This window comes from Sarcophilus harrisii, chromosome 6, assembly GCF_902635505.1.
Source record: "Sarcophilus harrisii chromosome 6, mSarHar1.11, whole genome shotgun sequence".
Lineage (NCBI taxonomy): Eukaryota > Metazoa > Chordata > Mammalia > Dasyuromorphia > Dasyuridae > Sarcophilus > Sarcophilus harrisii.
Window position 1 is genome coordinate 39,799,349 of NC_045431.1, and position 23,836 is coordinate 39,823,184.

At 38.8% G+C, this 23,836-nt stretch overlaps 2 protein-coding genes across 2 annotated transcripts in view; one reads left to right on the forward strand and one right to left on the reverse strand.

Moving 5' to 3' along the window:
- PPAT (phosphoribosyl pyrophosphate amidotransferase) overlaps positions 1–8,597 on the reverse strand; it is a 41,556-nt gene extending 32,959 nt beyond the window's left edge. The window contains exon 1 of the mRNA XM_023505994.2: positions 8,243–8,597. Within this exon, the coding sequence (XP_023361762.1) occupies positions 8,243–8,370 (128 nt within the window). The 5' untranslated portion in view covers positions 8,371–8,597. The remainder of the gene's footprint in view (positions 1–8,242) is intronic.
- A 478-nt stretch (positions 8,598–9,075) lies between these two features.
- PAICS (phosphoribosylaminoimidazole carboxylase and phosphoribosylaminoimidazolesuccinocarboxamide synthase) lies at positions 9,076–23,629 on the forward strand. The gene is made up of 9 exons (XM_031943271.1): positions 9,076–9,224; positions 13,439–13,636; positions 15,685–15,863; positions 18,566–18,745; positions 18,832–18,945; positions 19,280–19,363; positions 20,523–20,703; positions 22,161–22,319; positions 23,040–23,629. Exons 1-9 carry the CDS (start codon positions 9,209–9,211, stop codon positions 23,204–23,206), a joined length of 1,278 nt encoding a protein of 425 aa, XP_031799131.1. The 5' UTR covers positions 9,076–9,208; the 3' UTR covers positions 23,207–23,629.
- Positions 23,630–23,836: the final 207 nt, after the last annotated feature.

Genomic DNA, 23,836 nt, shown 5'->3' on the forward strand with positions numbered 1-23,836 from the left:
AGAAGGGCAATAAGCTGGGCCCAAAAGTAAATAGGAGTGTGAAAGTGGGTAGTGACATTTGGACAACTGTTCAAAGCTAAAACCCCCAAGCTGCTTTCCAATTATACGTAAATAGCTCTTTAATGCCAGTAGTCTTGCATTATTATATGGCTATAATACATGCTACATTCGAAAATTCCAAGTTACTCGAAGGGATAGACTATAGCACATTACCAATTAATAACGTGAATAAAGAAATAAGAAGACTGCTATTATCCAAAAAGCTATTTGAAAAAGAAGATAAACCAGTTCTACAGCAAATTTTATTTCTAAGGAATGGTAAAGCAACTATAGAATCAATGGAACATTTGCTAAGTCCTTTGTGGATGATTTATGAAGAAAATCTGTACAGATTAAGAAACAGATGTACAGATTAAGAAACAGATGAATTGTTAAGAGATACACCAATATTAATGACAAGTATCAACATTGATGGACTTATATTCACATAACTTTAACAGGAACATATTGAGTTAAGAGTCAAACAAGGTTTACTGGAAGATCCTTCTGAACTGTTTCTTTCTATACCTGGCTATGTATCACAATGCACTTGGAAGAATACAATTCTTTAATGAAATAGGGAAGCAAGATCATAATCCATAATACAGAATTATTCAAAAATCATTCCAAAAGGCACATTTAATCAACCCCATATCCATACTCAAGCATTTCCCTTAAATCTGGCTCTAGGGCATTAACTGTCAGGAGCCAACTGGAAGGCAAAGGTAAAGTAAGGTACTCCTTACCAGAAAAGATACCCCTAGGGATGACTATCCCCTAAGAGACAAAGATAGCTATAAGTAAGTTGGTATTTCTCTTTAGTATCATGAGCTAGAAGCAGCTCCCCAGTGGTGGGGGGAAGGGGAGGGAGAGGAGGGAAGAGAGGGGTCCTGGGCCTTTCTGCCTGTGGTCAGCCCTGGGTGGTAGGATGATGAGGAAGGAGAGCCTCTTTTCCACAAGAATTTCTTTTCTTCATAATAAGCTGATGAAACTGGAATGGACATAAGCATAAGCCTCCTTTGGTCTCTTTACTAGCTTTATGGCACTGGTCAATACAATCAAATCAAGAATATTTTAATAAGTTAAAATAATTAAAAATAGCAAGTCTATCCAACAATGAGATGATCGATGCCAGTTCCAATGATCTTGGGATGAAGAGAACCATCTACACTCAGAGAGAGATGGTAGGAACTGAATGTGGATCACAATATTCTCACTCTTTTTGTTGTTGTTCGCTTGCATTTCTTAACATATTTTCTTTCCTTTTTGATCTAATTTTTCTTGTGCAGCAAGAGAATTGTATAAATGTTTACACATATTGGATTTTTTTTTATTTAATAGCCTTTTATTTACAGGATATATGCATGGGTAACTTTACAGCATTAACAATTGCCAAACCTCTTATTCCAATTTTTCACCTCTTACCCCCCCACCCCCTCCCCCAGATGGCAGGATGACCAGTAGATGTTAAGTACATTAAAATATAAATTAGATACACAATAAGTATACGTGACCAAAACGTTATTTTGCTGTACAAAAAGAATCAGACTATTAAATATTGTACAATTAGCTTGTGAAGGAAATCAAAAATGCATGTGGGCATAAATATAGGGATTGGGAATTCAATGTAATGGTTTTTAGTCATCTCCCAGAGTTCTTTCTCTGGACATAGCTAGTTCAGTTCATTACTGCTCCAGTTCATTACTGCTCCATTGGAAATGATTTGGTTGATCTCGTTGCTGAGGATGGCTAGGTCCATCAGAACTGATCATATAGTATTGTTGTTTAAGTATATAATGATCTCCTGGTCCTGCTCATTTCACTCAGCATCAGTTCGTGTAAGTCTCTCCAGGCCTTTCTGAAATCATCCTGTTGGTCATTTCTTACAGAACAGTAATATTCCATAATATTCTTATACCACAATTTATTCAGCCATTCTCCAACTGATGGACATCCATTCAGTTTCCAGTTTCTAGCCACTACAGAAAGGGCTGCCACAAACATTCGTGCACATACAGGTCCCTTTCCCTTCTTTATAATCTCTTTGGGATATAATCCCAGTAGTAACACTGCTGGATCAAAGGGGATTTAACATATTTTAACATGTATAATACATATTGGATTTCTTGCCATTTAGGGGAGGGGATGGAGGCAAGGAGGGGAAAATTTGAAACACAATGCTATGCAAGGGTCAGTGTTGAAAAATTATCTGTGCTTGTTTTGAAAATAAAAAGCTTTGGGGACAGCTAGGAGGGTCAGTGGATAGCCCTGAAGTCATGAGGACCTGAATTCAAATTTGACCTCAGACAATTAATACTTCCTAGATATATAACCCTGAGCAAAGTCACTTAACCCCAATTGAGGAAGGAAGGCAAGAGAGGGACAGAGGAGGGAAGAAAGGAGAAAGGGAGGGAAAGAGGGAGGAAGTCTGAAAAGTTTTAGAGTTAAAAAATTTTGATTTTGAAATATAATAGTATTAGAAGTTTCTAGAACCAAAAAAATGTCTGATTACAGAGACCATTTGTAAGACCATTACAGACACTTAAAAAGTGCCCATACACAGACTATAAATGATATAGATCAAGTACTTAGTTAGCCTTAAAGAGTTATATATAACAGCAGGATTTGTTTGTTTTGTCCAAATCTATGGCTTCAATGGTTTAGGAAATTTTGGCTAAGTAAAACTTCTCCCAGTAGAGATCATTATTTATGGTACGATTTATAAACCACATATTGTTAAGAAGTCACTGAGAAGTTAAAAGCCTTGTCCAGACTCATACACCCATTATGTGCTGCATACGGAACTTGAATCTAGCATCAATTCTCTACTACTGGGTCCCTCGGTACTATGAAAATGTACATTTCCAACAATCCTTTCTCTGTCCTCCCTTAGAACTAGTAGTATTGATTCTCTTTTTTTATATTTTATTAGAAATCTCTTGATTTCTAATAAAATAAATACAGACTAGGGCATAAACATTTATTAATAAACTCTATAAATATTTACCAGCCTTGGATTCAGATCAGTTCTGACACTTTAGCAAGGAAGAAACCTTTGTCAAATTAGTTTAATTCCTTAGGCTTCACCCATTAATCTGTAAAACAAGGACATTTGGACTATAAGGGTATCAGACTCAAATAGAAATATTTATTGACTCAGAAAACCACAATTAACATTATCTACGGTGTACTGTACTTTTATTTGTCAGATGTTTCCCAATTACATTTTAATCTGGTTTTGCAGGCTTCAAATGGCCATGAATTAGATACTTCTGGACTAGATTCCAATTCTAACATTTTATGATTCTAGATCTTCCACACCCTTGTCGTAAATACAGTATGTTCTGCCTTTAGAACTGGTCCCTCTGCCTCTAAAAAGGAGTACTTCTGACACCATCGGGCATGAATTCCACCTTACAACAAAACAAAAAGGTTCTACAGTCCATCTCTGTGGACAGGAAACAAAGCACATACAGCTACTACAGTCAGCCAGTCAGGTAAGCTTCTTGAATTTTCATCACATGGAGAATTACCAGAGCATACTTAATTTATCAGACTGTCCAATTGTTGTCAATCTTCCCATAGTAGTCTATTATTTATCAGATGTCAATGAGATTCATACTCTAAAGAATATGGCATCTTATACTATACTTAAAGATATTAATTTCCAAAATAAGAAATGAACCTTTCCTTAAATATATTTTGGCGCTATCAAACCACTTCTGTAAAACTGTATTCAGTTTTAGGCACCATATTTCATGAAGGAGATTAACAAGCTGGAGCATCTGCAGATGAGTGATCAAAATAGCAAGGACTAAAGATCATGTCATCAAAAGATCAGTTGAGGGAACTGAAGATATTTAACTTAGAGAAGTTAAAAAACAGAATATCACAACTGTATTCTACTTAGGGTTAGGGTTAGAGTCGGATTAGGGTTAGGGTTAGATGTAGAAAAGATCAGACTTTTGTAGATGTAGAAAAGATCACAGAAAGTAGAACTATGAGCAATAAGCAAAGGCAAATTTAGGCTTAACTTAAAGGAAACATTCCTAATACTCATAACTATCTGCAAGGGAAAGAGATTTTTCTAGATTTGTCCTCAATGGAAGTCTTCAAAGAGAAGGTGTATACTGGTAGAGATGCTATAAAGAGTCTCCTGAATAATTAAGGATGGGATTAGATGGATTTAAGATTTTGTAACAGTGAATTAACCAATTTAAAAATTGCTGCTCAGTTAAAGATAGAGCTCAGGTCTATAGACAGAGTTGTTTATGGTAATTAAATTAATACCAATGCAGTCATTTCCAAACTCTGGCTCCCTAACCTGAGGAACCATGATGATTTTAAACAGCCAAGAAGTGCTTTATGTCCTGAACAATAGAATTCCCTCTTCCCCAAGGGGTAGAAATTCTAAACTTCAGTAAATAATAAATCCAGTTAACTTGCTTACTTGCAGAATGTAAAACCATTATATGAAACAAATCTGTGAAATCAAATAACTCCTTTTATAGAATGAATCAGGAAGCAATTAGGTAAGTACCTATACGGAAAGCTTTTTAACAGATGCGAGAGACACAGACAATATTCAACTAAACCCTACCCTAAAAAAGTTTAGATTCTATTGGGAGATTTCATATACACACAGAAATGAACACAAAATACAAGGCAATTTGGAGGAGGAGGCAGTAATAGAAGCATCAGGAAAACCTTCATTTAGGAGGGGCCATTTATTTTGAAAAACTTGATCTGGTGTTTGGCAAAAAACCTGGAAGAGGTCTGGGCAGAGGAAAATCTACTTTGTTACAAATCTCTTTGCACAACATGATATAAGGGGATGTCTTACAGCACTATGAAAAAAATAAAACCCTGTCAGAAAAAGGATACCTCTTTTATATTGTAAACTCTTAGTGTAAAGCTTCCTTTGACAAGAAGCCAGACTAGCCAACAAATCTGCAAGTGGACAGAATGTCTGCTAAAAATAAGCGCTAATAAATGGTCCTACCATGGATTAAGTAACCAAGAGCAAGCTCTATTTGCTTGTATATAAATTTTCCTTATTACAATTATTAATTCTGGAGCTCTCCCTGAATAATGAGGTTTCAAATTCAGGGACAAGAGTTCTTGATTCCTGAATTCAGCTGACTAGAAAATGACCAAAATAAGAAATCCAAGACAGAACCAAGTATACTATGAAAGCTTTGGTAATTTTACCCTTCAGTTCCCTTATTTTACAAAGGAAATAAGCAGTCAAGCCTTTAGGATTGGGTGGTTTTTTTGGTTTGTTTTTTTGCCACATATAATGAAATAACATTCAGAACAATCCGAAAGGATTTGCCTAACTTTACAATTAAAAAATCAACTTGCTGACATGCACGAGCCTCACTTGTAAAGTGAGTGAAGCACAAAGGTCTGGGTTTCAGAAAGTACCTTGTTAGAGAGGAGGGGGTTAAATCTCTAGTCCAATCAGATTCAGTTCTCCAAAAGACAGAGCACCACTCCTCTAAATACTCTTGCTGGATCAGGTTAACACAGACTTTGCAAGTTAATGGTTCTCTATTTTCTCTTTGGAATTCATAAAGAAGCAATTCATTTCCAGTAATCCATTTGTTCACCCCAGGTCCAACTTGTAAAAATCTAGTTTCATCTTGTTCTATGCTAGCATATAATGGAATTACATTTTTATTTCCTGTTGGTTTTGCAACTAATTCTCCATTTGGCAAAGACTTCTTTTCAATATAAAAGTCAATAGCTGAATATAAAGTTTTGCAATAAGCTGTAGCTATCAAACCACCTGTGATCAAGCTTTTCCAGAATGTAATTAAACAAGTGGATACCGTGGATACAAATTTTTTTCTTCAAAGAATAAAGTTTTACTAAGTTCTCAGCACATTAACAGATCCAGTAATGAAGTGGAAGAATGGTTAAAGGGAGGGTGGTTTCTTTGTGCAGCTGATTGAACCTTTATTTACCTACTAGTAGGCAATGAGTTCAAAAGCAAAGCTTTTATTGTCCTTTCATAAACATTCTTGTTAACTGCTCCAAGTATCCAGTCTCCCAAAAATTTTCTTATAAACCAAATGTAAATGATAATTGTAATTTTCTTCTCTAAAATATAATGTTCTCTGGGAGCAGGTTCCTTGGGGGTTTCTGGGAGCAGCCTTCATTTCAGTTCAGAATAATCACCCCACATGCAGCCAGGTATTAAAGTCCAAATACTTTGTCTTCTTCAAAGTCTCCTTCACTTAGGACTCGGCTACTTTTTCTTAAAGGCCTTCTGTAGTCTTGGTTCCCCAGAGCTTAAGCTGTCTTCTCTGGCTTGTGAATCTCCTGAATCCTGTAAATCCTGGCTGAGCCTCCAAGAACTTCTAGTGGGCTGGTCCTTTCCGGCTCTGACAGCTCCTCCTTAGGTGTTCCACACCAAGAGCTGCTCCTTTATATGCCCCACACTGAGTATACACCATGATATCACTAAAAAACCATTACTTGTTGTAGGATTAAATCAGTGCTAAACTATATTTAACCATTGTCTCCTCAATTCCACTTAGTACCTTGTTTCAAGTTCTGGCCCATAACATAGGATCAGATATATATATATATGTGTGTGTGTATATATATATATATATATATATATATACATATATATATCATATATATATTGTAGGATCAGATCATACTTAGATATCTATTGTCTCAATTCCACTATCTTAGTACCTTGTAAGAATCCTAATAGGGAACCCTTTAGTTAGTACTTTTCTAAAATGGATATTGTAGAACCATTTTGCTACTATGACAATAGGATTCAATAGATTTTCCCCTTCCAATATTACCAATTAATACCAACTTGGGGAAAGTGAAGGGAAAAGAAAGCTTTTAACTTAACCCCTTCCCTTCTGAAATGACATTTAGGGAGGAGGAAAATAGCTAAAATTAAGCAGCAAATTCAAGGTCAACTCAGTCCTGCACTCAGAACACAAAACACAAGAAAAGGATTCTGAACATGTTTTGTTTTTCCAGTAGGTGGCCAGCCAGGTGGCGATGGTATTATTCACTACTTACATTAACTTACTTTACTATCACTAAACTCAAAAGATAATTGACCTCAGTCTGAAGCAATTTAAAGTTTAGTCAAAGCCAGTTTTTCATAGTGACTCTACTAAACCATATATTTGCCTTTCTGAAGGAGTGAGATACATAGTTTGTTGTTCATTCAGCAGCAAGGAACAGAAAAAAACCCGACTTTTTTTAAGCACAAAAAGGAAGAGACAGAAATGAATAACTTGTTTTAAGTTAATTTGCACAATACCTTTCCAAGTAAGCTATTAATGGTATGTTGCCTTAGAGAACTTATGTAACACTTTTTAATGACAAATCCAAGTTTCACTGCTCCTCAAAGGAAGTCTACCTTAACACTCTAGCATTCGAGATAAATCGGGCGGCGAGGCAGGAGCCCTAATTCATCCACGTCTGAATGGGACCACTACCAGCCGCAACTCGCTCGTAAACGGCGGCAGCCTGAGACGCTTCAGGCGAGATTCAAACCCAAGTTTCCCGACCGCGAGAGGAGCAGGTCACAGAGCCTTTTCATCTCCGATCACGGCCGGGCTGGCGCAGAGGCTCCAGTCTCCGGGGAGAGCAGACCCTGGGGAGGCGGAGTGCACACCCCTGGAGCAGAGTGGGCTCGGAGTCCCGGGGACGGCAGCCCGGCCGGGGAAGAGCGCGAGATATTCGCCTGACTTGGAGCGATTAGCTAATACCCAACATCGGATGCTTCTAACCTCAATCGGAAGGGGGCTGCTAGTTTCCCGTTTCGTCCGTTCCCCCCCCCCCCACACCTCCGGGAGGGACCTGCACGCTCGTGGCCTCCAGGGAGCCCCCTCCGGGCTGCCTACGAGTCCCGAGGGGTGGGATCACGAGAACGGCTGCAAGGGCTCCTGGACTGGCTGGGAAGCCATACACGCAGGCAGGTGGCTTCGGGGCAAGTTGGGCCCCGGAGGGAAGACTCGCACCCCCCGCGGAGCCGACACCCGAGCCCAGGGCCCCCCGCGACGGTACTTGAGCACGCGGTGATCCCAGCCGCGGGGCGCAGAGTCCTCCTCTCTCTTCCCTTCTCCCCCGAACCCCGGAGGCGAGGGGACAAGGATCCCTGCCCAGCCGGGGACACCCGCACGGTCTCAGGCGGGCCCACTTTCGCAGGGATGCTTACCGGTGCTGGAGCCCCACGAGCCCTAGGGTGATCACATGGGGCACATCCAGTTGCGTGGGCCACTCTCCCGAGGCGATGCAGCCGAACACGCCGCACTCCTCGCGGATGCCGCTCTCCTCCAGCTCCATCCCACCGCCAAAAAGCACGTGGCCGTGGCCGGGGCCTCGGCCCCGCGTGAACCCACCGGCCGCGCGGCTTTCCCTCCTTCCCGGGGATTTCCCTCGCTCCGGCGGCGGCACGTGGCTCCCGCGAGGCAGTGCGCGTGGCTCCCGGCCCCCTTCCGCAGCAGCTCGCGCCGAGTCCGTCTCGCGCCAACTCCACCCGAGCCCGAGGCGGCTTTTCACTAGACTAGCGGGAGAAGAATCACCCGGGCGGTAGGGGCGGGGCCGAGGCAAGGAGGTGGGGCGATCCCGATGGCGCTCCCCCGGGACAACCCAGCATGGGGCGTCCCGACTCTAACTTTGGCCTGCGCCCTCCTCTCCTGACTCCGCCCAGCCCCAAACAAACCCAGACTAGAACTTCCCCTGACCCGTGGGCTGGCGGAGTGGGAGGGGGCGCGCGAGTGGCGCTAGTGGAGGAGCTGGCACTTTCCTTTTCCGGAAAAGCGACACTACGTAGTGACGGACGTGAAGGAGGGAGGGGGCGCCAGGGGGGGGTCGAGGGGCAGGTTCTCGCTCCTGCGCGTGCGCGGCGGGAAGCTGCCGGCGATCTTTCGGCCCCTCTCTCTCTCCGGGGCGGGGCTCGCCTCTTTCTGGTCCGAGCCATCGCGTTCGGGTTGGCGGGAGAGCGAGCACGTGGAGGCCGAGGCGGAGCTTCCGCCGCTGCTGGGCCCGCCCACCCCGTAAGCCAAGCACCCCGCGAGCCAAGCACCCCGTGAGCCAAGCTGACCGCTGTCCCTAACCTCGCCTTTCATCCTCTCCCCAGGTTCCTGCCGGCCTCCCGTTAGCCAGCGCCTTCACTACAGAAATGGCGACGGCCGAAGGTGAGTGACCCCCGCTGGGGCGGTGTCCGCCTCTGGTCAGACCCAGCGGAGGAGGAGAGCGCGCTGCACTCGGGCGGGGAAGGCGTGGGGGGAGGAGTGATGGCGCCCGCGCGGCTGGCACGTGGTCTGACCCAGAGACGGGGGAGACCGAGCTCCCCCTCCCCTCCCCGCCCCCGACGCCTTTGGGGGGGGGGGGGGCGGATGCCCCCCGCGCCTGCGGTGCGCGCGGACTGCTGGCCGTGGCTCTAACCGGGCCGCTTCGCGGGGAGACGGCGTGCAGAGACCACGGCGGGGGGAGGGGAGGCAGCTAGGACGGCGGCGGGAGCCCGACTCTCCGCCCGACCCAGAGCTTTGTGCCCCTTTACAGCCGGGATGTTTCCGAGCTTGTTTCCCATCAGTCCGTCCGAGGTCTCCCAAGTTCGAAACCCCACCTCTAAGCCCTCCGGGGACGCTAAGAGAGTCGTGTTGCTGCACTCCCCCTTTGGGGAGGGTTGGGACGGGTGCCGAGCGCCGACCCCCGGACCCCGACTCCAACGGGAAACTCCTTGGCTTCTGACCGGGGCAGAGGGGGCTCTCTGCTCTCAGGGACACTGCTCAGTAACGAGAGGGGATCCGTGGTTTACCAAGGCCATGCCTAGTCGGTTGTTTTCAACCATGAGTCAACCTAGAAACTCGATACATTGTATCTTCCTCCAAGTTTGGGGTAGGAACTAGGCCGGAGTCCGGAGCTGCTTAAACTTTTTCTACTCGCCCCCTCTTTTTCCCAAGAACTTTTTACGTGATCCTGGAGATATGTGTGTTTATATATAAAATATATATTATCTGTATATAAAATAGGTATGAAAACCAAACATTTATTGATAATAAATCATAATTTTGCTACCCGCACATTCAGTTACCTGGCTTCGGGTAAGGTTCCGAAAAACAATTTAGTTTAAGATGCTACGCTGTGATCTACATCTGGGTTTCTTTAGTGACTCAGGAGCTGAAGAACAGAGCCTGTGGACTCCTTTTCAGAATAATGTCTTTAAATGCATAAAGCAAAATCCAGAGACAGGGGAAAATAGATTAAATATTTTTTTTAAATCTCATCAGGGAAAGAATTCTTGCCAAGTCTTGGGAAAAGTCAATTTTTTATATTGGCTTTAAAGAATATTTGTAAGACTGGGAAAAGAATTTATATATAGATTAAAGAACAATATAAATTGAAGAATCTGCCTCAGTTTAATCTTAGTGGGGGTTTTTTTTTTCCCTCTTAACCCTCATATACTTCGCATCCCTTGGTGCATTACTACCAAAAAGGAGTGATAGGGTTAATTCATTTTGGTAACTTGGATCTGTTTGCTTGTGTAGCACCCTATGTGGTGTTGCCTTAGTTTATTTAGAGAGGATTGTCAGTTGCATAAGTCTAAAACCTCAAGAATCAAATTCTCCACAAGATAAATTGGAACCTGGAAAAACTGAGACAAGGTGCCCAGACAGACTAATCCTAGGGTATGTACTTAAAAGTTGGAAAACCTAAGGCTGTAGATGTGTGACTTTAGACTAGTCATTTCTCAAGTAAAGCTTGAAACATCCATCTACTTACAGAATTGTTCTCAGGAAAGTACTTGCAAAGTATAGAAATCATTATACTAATAGGAATAATTATTAACCTTTGCAATACATCGTCTTAAAAGTTTCCAGGAAGAAGTATAACTTCCAGAAGTGAACCAAAATATTCATTGGCTGCTCAGTGAAGAATTGTCAAAAGTGCTACACGCAATGTTCCACATCTGCCTCAGTCACTTAGTAGCTGCAGAATCCATGGACTATTATTTAATTTCTCACCCTATTTCTTCTTTCAAATGAGGAGAGAGCAAGCATTCATCAAGTATCTGCTATGTTCAAAGCACTCTTGATCATTGCAACAGCCCGAAGAAATAAGCACTATTATTATCTCTTTTACAGTTTGGGAAATGAGTTGAATAAGGTTAAGTGACTTGCTGGGTGTCCTCTGGAAGTGACTGAGGCTGGATTCGAACTATGATATTGCTCTGTTCTTATTCTTCTGTCCTTGACTGGATAGATAGAGCCAGAGAGTAAGCCTCATCCTCTTAATTTCACTCTGCAACTTCTTACTTTCTGTTTGAGCATGGCTTATCTTTCACTTGATCATGTCCTTCTCAGGATCCACTTTGGTTTTGTGACCTTTCATACCCCACCTGTGCTCCCTGTGGATCTTTGTGATCCAAGTTCCTCGAAATTCTTAAAGGAGGTTGTTTGTTTTCATTCAGTAGCTCTATTGGTTTCCACTGTCATGTTTTAACCAGGATGAGCTTAAATCTAGACTTCTTTATTATGATTGACTTCATTTTTAATACCTAATACTTGAATTCCCTCAGTTATCTCTCCCCTCTGATCAGAGGACTGATGGGTTAGAGCCCTCCTCATTTGCATCCCCAACACTTAGCACAGTATGTGCTTTGGTTTTGAGAATTGGGTACAGAGTAGGAAGAGAACTGAGAAAAGAAATTGATTTTACAGTAAGGATCATCTCCCTATGACTCCAATAATCCCATTCACATTGAATTGTGTGAACATGAAAATGCTAGATAATCAAGTTAAGATGAGGAGAAGGGAGCAAACTATTTAAATTTCAGTCAGGTATGTGGGGGAGGTTTTGGTTATTAAACTTTACATTGGTTATGAAAAAATCCTATTTTAATCTGTGCCCTTGGCAGAGATCCATATCCATTGGTTCCTATTGTACTGTTTGGAACAGATAACTAAAACCACCTTTAATCATCAGCATCTCGTTAACAAATAAACACACCCTCAGTCCTTAGGGTTTTTGGACTAGAATGGCCTAAAAATGGATATGTCGAGCCCCACCTCTTTGGAGAGGTTTTTTTTACCTGATATACATGTTTCCAGCATTTTTGTTTTGCTTTTTATATATAATGTTATGCTGATTTTTTTTTCCTTTAATTTTTTAAACTACTGTTTTATAGGAGAAGGAAGGAAACTGGGTCAAACTATAGGAAAAAAAATAGAAGACATCAATAAAAATTTGTTTTTTATAGAGATGCTTTGGGTTACCAAAAAAAATTATTTTAAATAGAAACCCTTCCAGATCTAATAACAGGAAGAAAAAAAATCCAAGCCAAATTGATTTCTGTAGATGAATTGGATAGGAAGATAATGCACTTCTGAATTTAATCATGTAATTTGCATTTGTATATTTAAAACGGCTCTTGAGGTCAGTGGTCTAAATGGGAACACATTACAGAAATAAATCAAGCCTACAAATGGTTATTGTAAACGATTTTTGCCTTGGAGAAAATTTCCAGGAGTTGGTAAGTATTTGAAGTGAAAAATAAAGAATAATCAGCAGGAGAGAGGTCGGCATCTTTTTAAAATTTGGAGCCCTGTAAAAAGCAACAAGTGATTACCACTATAGATCATGTGATGAGAAATCATATGCTTGAAAGCTACTGCTCAGTTCAAGTATTTATCTGGAATGAATTTTCCTGATGAATGGGGAAATTAATAAATAGTTAATCAGGAGTTGACTGGTTCTGTATATAAATTCATTCCTTCCATATTTCTGCCAGTTTCATACCAATTCTGTTCTCTTCCAGTGGCTGTGTTAAACTAAGTTTTTGGTTGTTCTAGACCACATTTTTATATTTATTGCCTTGTCACTATCTCTAGAGTTCAGAATTTGTGTAGATATTTGTTATTTTTTTCTGTGGTTGTAAATTAAATAATTTAAGCAACATAATCCACATAAGAACAAAGTCTAGCAGATCTTACCAATACGGAAAGATTTTAAATATTGACCCAGAAAACAACATTTTTTCTGCAATGTACAAACCAGTCTGAATATGGGGATGCTTATTTCTAAGAAAATTGATTTTTCGGTGATGGGTTTAAAAACAATCTACTATGGCATAGAGGAATTCTGATCAGCCTTAAAAACAGGGAATAGGTGTCATGTATCCTTTAAGATGTTCAAATAAATTTCTTCACATAAGCTACTGCAAATTAATTGAAATAGTTTTGTTCTTATATCTTGCTATTTTTAAAAATTCCTTATTGTATTTTTAACTTTGTAACACATCATGCGTGTTCAAAAACATTAATGTGTTTATCTGATTACCAAAATTTTAGGAAACTTTCCTTCTTAATGTTTTCAGATATCCTTAGATGTTTTTATTTTATTTCCCCAGTGATAAAGATTGGTAAAAAGCTCTATGAGGGTAAAACAAAAGAAGTCTATGAATTGTTGGATAATCCTGGCAAAGTCCTCTTGCAGTCTAAAGACCAGATCACCGCGGGCAACGCCGCTAGAAAAAATCATCTGGAAGGAAAAGCTGCTATCTCAAACAAGATTACCAGCTGTATTTTCAAGTTGTTACAGGAAGCAGGTAAATGCCTTTTTCCCCTTTAATGTGTTTCTTCATTTATTCCCTTCTTCTCTCTTTCCTTTCTCCCTCTCCTCCCCACTTTGTGGATAATTATGTTAATCTCTCTAGTGACCCAGGATCTAATTGAGGAAGCCCTCTAGTATTCTTTCCTTTGAGACCTAGGCATTCAGCTGGTTCTGAATGCACCTAAGATTGCTCTCAGCTAAAGTACATGTCTGCTTCTCTATGAGGATAGCAAGAAAGACTGTAAAAGACTAAATAAACAGATTTGTATTTATAACATTATCATGGTTTACCACTACCTATCTAGAGATCTTATCAAACAAAGGAAGGTGAGATTATTTCAAGGATTAGATGATAAACTATTCCCAAATCAAATAACTTATCTAGATTTAATTGTATGATAGAAACTAGTACTGCAAATTAAGGTCTGTTTTCGATATTCTGAAGGTGGAAACCAAATCTGAAACTCACTCCTCCTCTGGCCCTCTCTCCACAGAGAGCTCCTCCCTGATCCTCCATCCTGTGAGGAGGGGATCTCTGGGGATTCGTACTCATTTCCTACTCCCCTGCTTTCCTAGATTTTGTGATCTTCAAAGCTTATCATTATTCAAGATGAAATCAACTCTAAAATCTAAGATCATCTCCCTCTCTGCTGTAGGATTTCTCTTCCCCCATTCCTGGACAGCCTCCACCCTACATCCTCCCTTTTGAGCTTCTATGTGTTGTCTTCCCCCCTATTACATTGTGAGCATCTTGAGGCTAGCAACTGAATTAGACTTTTCTCTGTATCCCCAGCATTTAGTAGAGCACCAGGCGCATGAGAGGTACTGAATGTTTACTGACTGCCCCCAGATTTCTTTTACAGCAAATCCTGACAACATCATGCTTTCCATACTCATATTGGGTTTTGGATTGCAGTCTTCAGTCCATGCATCTGAAAAGATCTGCATTTCTGTTCTGTGACATTTCTCAGCCTAGAATTGATACACTTTGTGCCATTTTCATTCCCCCTGTGTCTTTTTATAATATTCTGTACTCCAGATTGAGACATTTCAGTATCTCATTCTATTTTATTATGTTTATGTTGTTCAATTACATGACATTGTTATTTTGTTAACAACTGCTGTTGTACATCACATCCACATCTGTACGCAGTACTAGGCAGATATAGGCTGACTAATTAGCAGTGTGTTATAAAATCCTTGGTTACCTCTGACATAATTCCTTAATTGAATTTTGGATTGAATTAAATGAGACCTAATATTTTATATTTCCATTAACTTGAATTTGGCATTATTCGAACTCATATTAATCAATATCCTCCTGCATTTCATAAAGGATTTCCTAGAATTCTTAATATTTTTCATACTTGATGATCTTAATTGCATTATAATATTCTATTACACTAATATACTGGGATAGTATTTAATCATTCTCCTATTGTTAGATGCTTGAGGGATTCATAAAAATTACAAATAATGATTTTATGGAAGTCTTTGAGGGCATAGCTTTCTTGTGATCACATTTTAGGGAATATCTCATAGTGTCTTAGTTTCCTAAAGTTTTAACAAATTTAAGTGACTCACCCAGAACCACACAGCCATTATTTGTCAGAGGTTAGACATGATGAGCTCGTCTTCCTGAGTTTAAAACAAGTCCTATTTCCACTACAGTTTGGTCACCCACTATTTTTCTCACTCATTTCACATATTGTTGGTAGAATCTTGATTCCAGAAGTCTAAAGATAGAATTCTCCATTTTTAGTAGCGAAGATGTTAACTATAATTGTAGCACCCTACAGTTGTAGGTATAGGCTGTCAGGCACGGTAGATCTATCTTTTAGGCTTTACCATTTTGGTGGTTGTTAGGGAAGGGTGAACTGTAGCATTTATTGGAAAGAGACTATGATAAAGAAGTCATTAAAAGTTTATAAAACATTGGTGTAGCTTAATTGTGGAGCTTTATTCCACAATTGTGGTTTTGGTTTGAATTATTCTTTGGATTAATAACTAGAATTCTAAAACTATTTACTTCTTTGTTCCTAGGTATCAAAACTGCTTTCACCAAAAAATGTGGTGACACAGCTTTCATTGCACCTCAGTGTGAAATGATTCCAATTGAATGGGTTTGTAGAAGAATTGCAACTGGTTCTTTCCTCAAAAGAAATCCTGGTGTCAAAGAAGGATACAAATTCTACCCTCCTAAAGTGGAATTGTTTTTCAAGGTAATTATTATTTTATTTGCCAAGTTGAAAAAGATTATTTCAATAAACAATTGCAATTTTAGTCTTGCTTTAAGGAGAATTTTAAGTCAATTTGTTTTGGAGGTAGTCACAGTACATTATACTATGAATATTGGTAATGAGTTGATTTTTTTTTTTAATACAGATTTTAAGCAAACTTGATTTGAATGATCTTAAATAAAGTAAATATTTCATTTAAAATAGTTAATGTCTATCATTAGTTGGACTATTTGGCTACAGCCAAAAGAAAGAAAGAAAACTACTTTTCTATTACCTGTTTTAAACAAATAATATTGATATCCTAGGAATCACGTATTCTATTAAAATTTTCCTTTCCCTTTTATTTTAGCCCTTATGTTGTTAGACTTTGTCATTTGGACCAAACCAGCCTCTAACCTGTGGATAACCGGAGCCAAACAGAGCAGGCCAGAGACAGGAAAAGTCAGGAATCAAACAGAAGTTTAATTTCAAAGTGAGGGAAACAGCTTGTAAGTGAAGTGCACCTTCCTAAGTTCCTATCTCAAGGATAAGGTTTTTAAGCAGGAATGCCACAAATGGCTGGACTGCCACATAATCTCAGGTCTTGTGTAAACAGTCTCCAAATCTTAGACTCCCTGAGCCTTGTAATTGTTCAACAAGAACCAGGCTTAGTACAGCTGAAAGCAGAGGCGAAGTACAAGGAGTGCGGAGTTTGTTAGGATGTCAAGGGTCTAATTGATCACTTAGCTGAGATTCTCTCTCCCACTACAATGGCTTGGTATTCCCTTTTAATTGTTGGGTTTTGAAAGGAGCTCTAATAGCTCTTTACTTAGAATATCATATTTAAAGAGCTTTGCTTAAAAAGGCCAACATCTCCCATTGAGTTCAGCACCATCTCCAGGTGTCCTGATCTGTATGTGGCCCCTGGACCCCAATGGCTCCCAGAGGGGAAAGTGACGGCTTCCCCAGCCCTCCCCCACTTACATCTAGGTCCCTTGTGTTTGCATGTCATCATGGTACTCAATAAGAACAAAGGACAGGCAACAATTTCTATAACTTTTAAAATATCATAACCACTTGATGTCCATTTTCTGAGATGTTATTAGAAATAAGGCTATCATGAAGAGAAAGGGAATTCTGTACTTAAGTTAATGCACAGTCTGTAAAATTGTTGATGGTATTTCTCTTGATTCATTTCCAGGAGCCTTCATACTTTTTAATATTCTTAATTTGACATCTCTTTGTAGTTGTCTAGATTTTGTGAATTTCTTAATATCAAAAAAGGGTCAGGTAAATGGCATCTTTTGAAAATTTGGCTCATTAGCCTGAATGCATTGGCCTAGCCTGGAGGTGTGTTACAGGCAAAAGTAACAACTGAAGCCATTTAACAAATCCTTTACTAACCCCGACCTGTGCAAGGCACTCTCAGAGGCTCTTGGAACAGTTAAGCAGTCTCTTCCTAAGAGCATAGTTGTTGGTCACAGGATAGAAAACAACTCGTAAAACAGGAAAATAAAGACTCAATTTATTTTTAAATTGGGGAACCCTGGAAGCCAAGCTCAGGAAAGACTTTATTTGGGGCTGGAGGCAACCAGCAGAGGCCTAGAGAAGTAGACAGGAGGTCTGTGCAGATGGAGGAGCCAGAGGAGAAATGCTGAAGTTAGGCATTTCTGAGGGAGAGTGGGAAAGAATAGCCGGAGCCAGTGTCATTCTTAATGCCATGCTGAGGATCTTGGCCCATGGGGCATTTGTAGTAAGGGGCCAAGGAAGCTTCTTGGTAGAGAAGTGTAGGATGGGCCGAGGAGTCAGTCCTTGAGCAAGATTGACCATCTCCCAACGCCAGGGAATCTGCAGGCTGTGTCACAACCTCCTAATTTGGGCCTTAGGGCTTCCCTGATCTCTAGTTCTAGCTAAAAGCCCACCTTGTCCACATGACACTTTCCCCAATCCCCCATAATTCTAGGGCCTTCCCTCAGGTGATAATTGCCAATTTATCCTGCTCCTAATGCATAGCTATTTGCCCTTTGTCTCTATCCTTAGGCTGTGAGCATAATGGTAATTGCTTAATAAATGTTGACTGACTGATGTAATGAAAAAGTGATGCTCACAGTAGGAATATAGGAGGGCAGCTAGAAGGGACAATTGGATAGGGTATCTGAGTTCAAACCTGGTCTCAGACACCTAACACTAGCTGTGTGATCACACTGCCTCACTGAAAAGGTTTTTTGTTGTGCATAACTTCACATGTGGCTTCTTAATTACGGGTGGGGATAAGAGAGAACTAGAACTCAAAAATTTAAAAAACAAATAAAAAAAATTTTTGATTTGAAAAATATTAAATAAATTAAGGGGTTTTGGGAGTGGGGGTGTAATATAATAAAGTTACTGTCTAAGCCAAATATTAGTAAATTATTTCATATGGGTACTAATTGGCTATTCATTCTTTAAGCCTAACTGCTTTGCTTTTCATTTCCTATGGAAAGCAGCATTAAAAAGTAAAAACAAAGAAGTAGAAAAATGTAAATTTGCTTTTTATAAAAAGATACTCTTGCAAAGGGTAAAATAAATTGTTTCCATATTATGATTTACTTTCATATACATTTAAGAATTTAGTAAAAGAGAACCTTAAACAAAATATCAGCTTTTATTAAGATTTCAGAAAAATCCTGATTTAAATCCTTCATAGATTTGTTCTTTATTCCCAGGATGATGCCAACAATGATCCTCAGTGGTCTGAAGAACAGGTTATTGCTGCAAAATGGTGTTTTGCTGGACTGAACATAGGTCAGACTGAAGTGGATATCATGAGTCATTCCACACAGGCTATTTTTGAAATACTGGAAAAATCCTGGTTACCTCAGAACTGTACATTGGTTGACATGAAGGTACAGACAAATGGAGAACTTTAAATAAAAATTTACAAGTAATAAGTGTCTTTAGAGTTCTAGATGGGTTTCTCTTATTTCTATAGATTGAATTTGGTGTTGATGTGACTACAAAAGAAATTGTTCTTGCGGATGTTATCGATAATGATTCTTGGAGACTCTGGCCATCTGGTGATAGAACCCAGCAGAAAGACAAGCAGGTAATGGTTTGGATTATCTATTTTTTTTTATATTGCATCAGTAGGCAAATAATAGAAATGGAAAAACAAGACCAAAAGTATAATTTGGTTAAAATTTCTAGTTAGATTATGGTTTTAGGTTTCATCTGGTACATAAGTGATGCTTATTACATTCCCCTTACCTGTCTTCTTTTCTCATAAGTCTAGTTACTGTTATTCATTGACAGAACTTTGGATGGAAATTTTAAAACTCAAATAAAAACAGCTCATTTCTGGCCAAGTAGTGCCTTGTGGAAAGTTTGGGAAACTTTTCATGGAGAAAATGATTCTAAAATTTCTGGCTCTGTATTTTTAGTCATACCGGGACCTTAAAGAAGTGACTCCTGAAGGCCTCCAGATGGTGAAGAGAAACTTTGAATGGGTTGCAGAAAGAGTGGAGGTAATTATTTTATACAATAGGCCATAAGTTATGCTTTTCTGTTTTCTTTTTTAACTTTTTTTTTTTTTTTTTTAAGAAACTTATACATTCTCTTTTGAGAATTTTGAGAAGCTTTGAGGGGAGAACATCCTAAAGTTTGACCCACTTTCTATATAAGCAATCTGTGACTCTCCCCATAAGAATATCATGCATATGTTGATATATTTTCCAATATCTTGATATGTTTCCATGCCTTGGGATGTATAATATGCCAAATATAGCTTGATATTTGACTCAAGATCTCAAAAGTATCTCAGTTCGTTGTTATGGTCAGTTTTCATTTTACAGTGGTAACAGTATAGAAACTATAGATTGGTTCAAATTTCTCATGATCCTGAGATTTATCCTGGAAATTGCTTTTTTGCATAAATCTATTTTTTTTTAATAGCCTTTTATTTACAGGTTATATGTATGGGTAACTTTACAGCATTGACAATTGCCAAACCTCTTGTTCCAATTTTTCCCTCCCTCTCCCAGATGGCAGGATGACCAGTAGGTGTTAAATATATTAAATTATATATAAACATATAGGTGGTCCACTTTATGTTTGTATCAATAAATTCCCAAGGATAAATGAATTCATTCTAAATCAAGAGGATGAAAACACCATTAACAGCATCCCAATCCCCCCTAGGGGACAAACTTTCTGGCCCTATATAATCTAAATATAAATTAGATACAAAATAAGTATACATACCAAACTGTTATTTTGCTGTACAAAAAGAATCAGACTCTGAAATATTGTACAATTAGCCAAAAATGCAGGTGGGCAAAAATATAGGGATTGGGAATTTAATGTAATGGTTTTTAGTCATCTTCCCAGAATTCTTTCACTGGGCGTAGCTGGTTCAGTTCATTACTGCTCCATTGGAACTGATTTGGTTCATCTCATTGCTGAGGATGGCCAGATCCATCAGAACTGGTCATCATATAGTGTTGTTGTTGAAATATATAATGATCTCTTGGCCCTGTTCGCATAAATATATTTTAGATAACTTTTTTGGCATTTGCTTCTTAACCTTAAAAATGGACTGCCAAAAGATGAAAAATTTAATAATTATTTCATTCTTATTATATTTTAATCATGTTCTCACATTTGTTTTTTTGTTTTTTTTTTTAGTTGCTTCATAAAGTGCAAAGTCCATGCAGAGTTGTGGTATTGATGGGCTCAACTTCTGACCTGGGTCATTGTGAAAAAATTAAGAAAGCTTGTGGAAACTATGGCATTCCCTGTGAACTTCGAGTCACATCTGCCCATAAAGGCCCAGATGAAACTCTAAAGATTAAAGCAGAGTATGAAGGTAAACTTCAAATAATTTATTAGACAAAACAACAGAAATTAGAGTAGTTTGGGTATCATTCATCACTTTGACACAAAATTGTGTTTTCTACCAATAATAAAGAGTTTTATTGTTTTGTTCCAATGGGGACAAAGTTTAAGAGGGAATTTAATGGCTTTATCGGATTAAATTTAAGGTGTTCCTTATTTATGGAAGGTAAATTAAAGGACCAGAGTGAAAGTGGATGTAGAGAAGAAAGCATATGTAAGGGGGAGAAATAAAAATGATTTATTGATTAAGTATAGAAAATGGCCATATTCTTTGTCCTATCTTATGATCTTATTCTAAACATCCACACGAGTTTGGTGGGGTTTTTTTTGTTTTTTTTTTTCTTTTCAAATAAGATGTAAAGGGTAAAGAGAGGTGGGATACATAATTTATGAAGGGAGTCCTTAAACATCTCCTTAAGGGTTAATGTTTCCATTATTTTAATTGTCTCCTGCAAAGTGGAACCTATATGAGATCATCAGGAGCAGTGATTTCTTCTAGAAAATGTGGAAGGGATATATTCCTTCTGGGCACTTATAAGAAGCAAAGGAAGTTAAGAGTTTTATTAGAGAGTGGTTAGGTACAGAAAAACTTAAGAAGTTAGACCCGTAAATAATATCAAGGGTTCCTGATTATTTTGACACTAAGACAGTTATTAAAGTTTCTTTCAAGAAAGAACCTGACATTAGCATTTTACATACTTAGTCTTTCTCTCTGTATACATTTGGATTGAAGTGTAGCATTTCCTTAAACTGTGGAAACAACTGTGAACCCCAGTAGGACTCATAATTGGTAAACTCCATGATTCTGAGAGAAACAATTATTAATCAATAATTTTGAGAGATCCATTTTTTAATAGTTGGTTTATTGAAGTACATTACTGATAATGATCTTGAATTAACTCTCAGAAGTCAGAACCCATCCAGCCTTTACTTGGGTGAGATAAATTCTTTAAGTAGATTGCCCAAGACTAGGTAATTTAGAAGTAAATGACATGATCAAAGTTCATTAAAATAGGTCCAGCTCCAACATTCTCATTGTTAACCAGAAAGTTAATTTTCACTGGCTAGGAACATCCCTCTTCAAAGCCACTGAAATCTTGAGCCCAACAACCATCATGAGTCTCTTTGGCATTCGGGAGTACCACTGACCTCTTCTATTAAAATACTAACATTATTAAGAATTACTCAGAAGGTAAAGTTACCCATGTATAAATCCTGTAAATAAAAGGCTATTAAATTAAAAAAAAAAAAAAAGAATTACTCAGAAGTCTCGAACTTTTTTAGATGCCCCATTTCCCATAATATTAAAAATAGCCCAGATTTGCTTTATGTAATATAGTAAAAGCTCAGCATTTAGGTTTTGTTACTTTGCAGTGGGTAGGGTTTTGTGAAGTTTTTCAGTCTGTAATGTGTTCTTATTTAATCCAGGAGATGGTATTCCTACTGTGTTTGTGGCAGTAGCTGGCAGAAGCAATGGTTTGGGGCCAGTAATGTCTGGTAATACAGCATATCCAGTAGTCAACTGTCCTCCCCTTACACCTGATTGGGGAGCCCAGGATGTATGGTCCTCACTTCGAATGCCTAGTGGTAAGTACACTGTTCTTCATAATATATTATGAATAAAGTTATAATAGTAACTTTTAGTTTTAAAGGCATATTTTGTTATTATGTTAACCATGCCCTGTCATCATGTCACTCATTCATTTATTGGTGACATCAAAAATTATTTAAAATCAACTCAATCTGTGAAAATTAGTTATGTGGTATGAATATGTTATAGTTGGTTTGGCAAGCAGACTATATAATGATGTCATTTACTTGACATCTTGAGAGATCTTGAGTTCCCCAGCCCAGGAAAGGCTCACAAGCTGTTGGGTTTTTTTCTGGAAAGTCTAAGAGGTCCACAGAATCTCAGAGTTAGGAGGAGCATTGGGTCATTTAACCCAGTCCATTCCTAAATGGCCATCCTTTCTGATAGCTGAAGCAAACGATCTATACAGATTCTCTTCCAACTTTGGTTGTGGTTGGGTTTTCCTAGTTAATAAGATATTTGGCTGATCTTAAAAGAGCACAGCAGGCCAAAGGTAAGACTCTTTGTACCTGCCCTTTAGATTAAAGCAGATAGTTCTCCTATCTCTGCTGCCATTGAGAAAGATGGTAGGTTGTGTGATACTTGGTTATTTTATTTCTGTTTAATAATATGGCTGACAGGAAATGTAGGTTAGAGTTCTACAAAGTAAAAAAAAAAAAAAAAGTTTTCTTAAAGATCTATATATGCTCAATTCCTTGACATTTCTTTCCCTACAGGTCTTGGCTGTTCGACTATACTTTCACCTGAAGGAGCAGCTCAGTTTGCAGCCCAGATATTTGGATTAAATAACCATTTGGTATGGGCTAAACTTCGAGGAGGCATGTTAAACACATGGGTTTCCTTGAAGCAGGCGGATAAGAAAATCAGAGAATGCAGTTTATAAGACTTTGCATCCCTTTTTGAAAGTGGAAAACAAAAAAAGAATCTTTATAAAACTTATAACTTAGCTTCAAAAAGCATTATTAATCAGGCAATTGTAGAATGTGTATGTGTTCATCTTTAGAATGTATATTTCTTTCCAAATAGAAAAATTTTGTAATTCTGTCTGGAAATGTTTTTATGGTCGGTTATCCATTGTCTAGAAATCATTAGCCATGTTGTATGCTATTCCTATCTATCTTACAGTATGAGATAAAGTGTTACTTCCTATCACAGAGCTAGCTCTCTAAAATTACTACTAGGCCTTGCCAATAATTCTAAATTTATAAGATTAAAGCAAACGTGTGTCTTGAAAATGATAGTAAAAACTTTTTTTTATCTCCTGTTTTACATAATAGGCAATTAAAGCTCTTCTGTCTATAATTCCCATCATTTCCTATTGTTTTTTTTTTTCTTGCTCAGTATGATAGATATAGAAATATGTTTAGAAGAATTGCCCGTGTTTAACCTAGATCGGATTATTTGCTGTCTAGGGGAGGAGGGAAGGGAGAGAAAATCTGGAACACAAGGTTTTGTGAGGGAAAATGTTGAAGTCTATCTTTGCCTGTATTTTGAAATCTGATATTTCATAGAA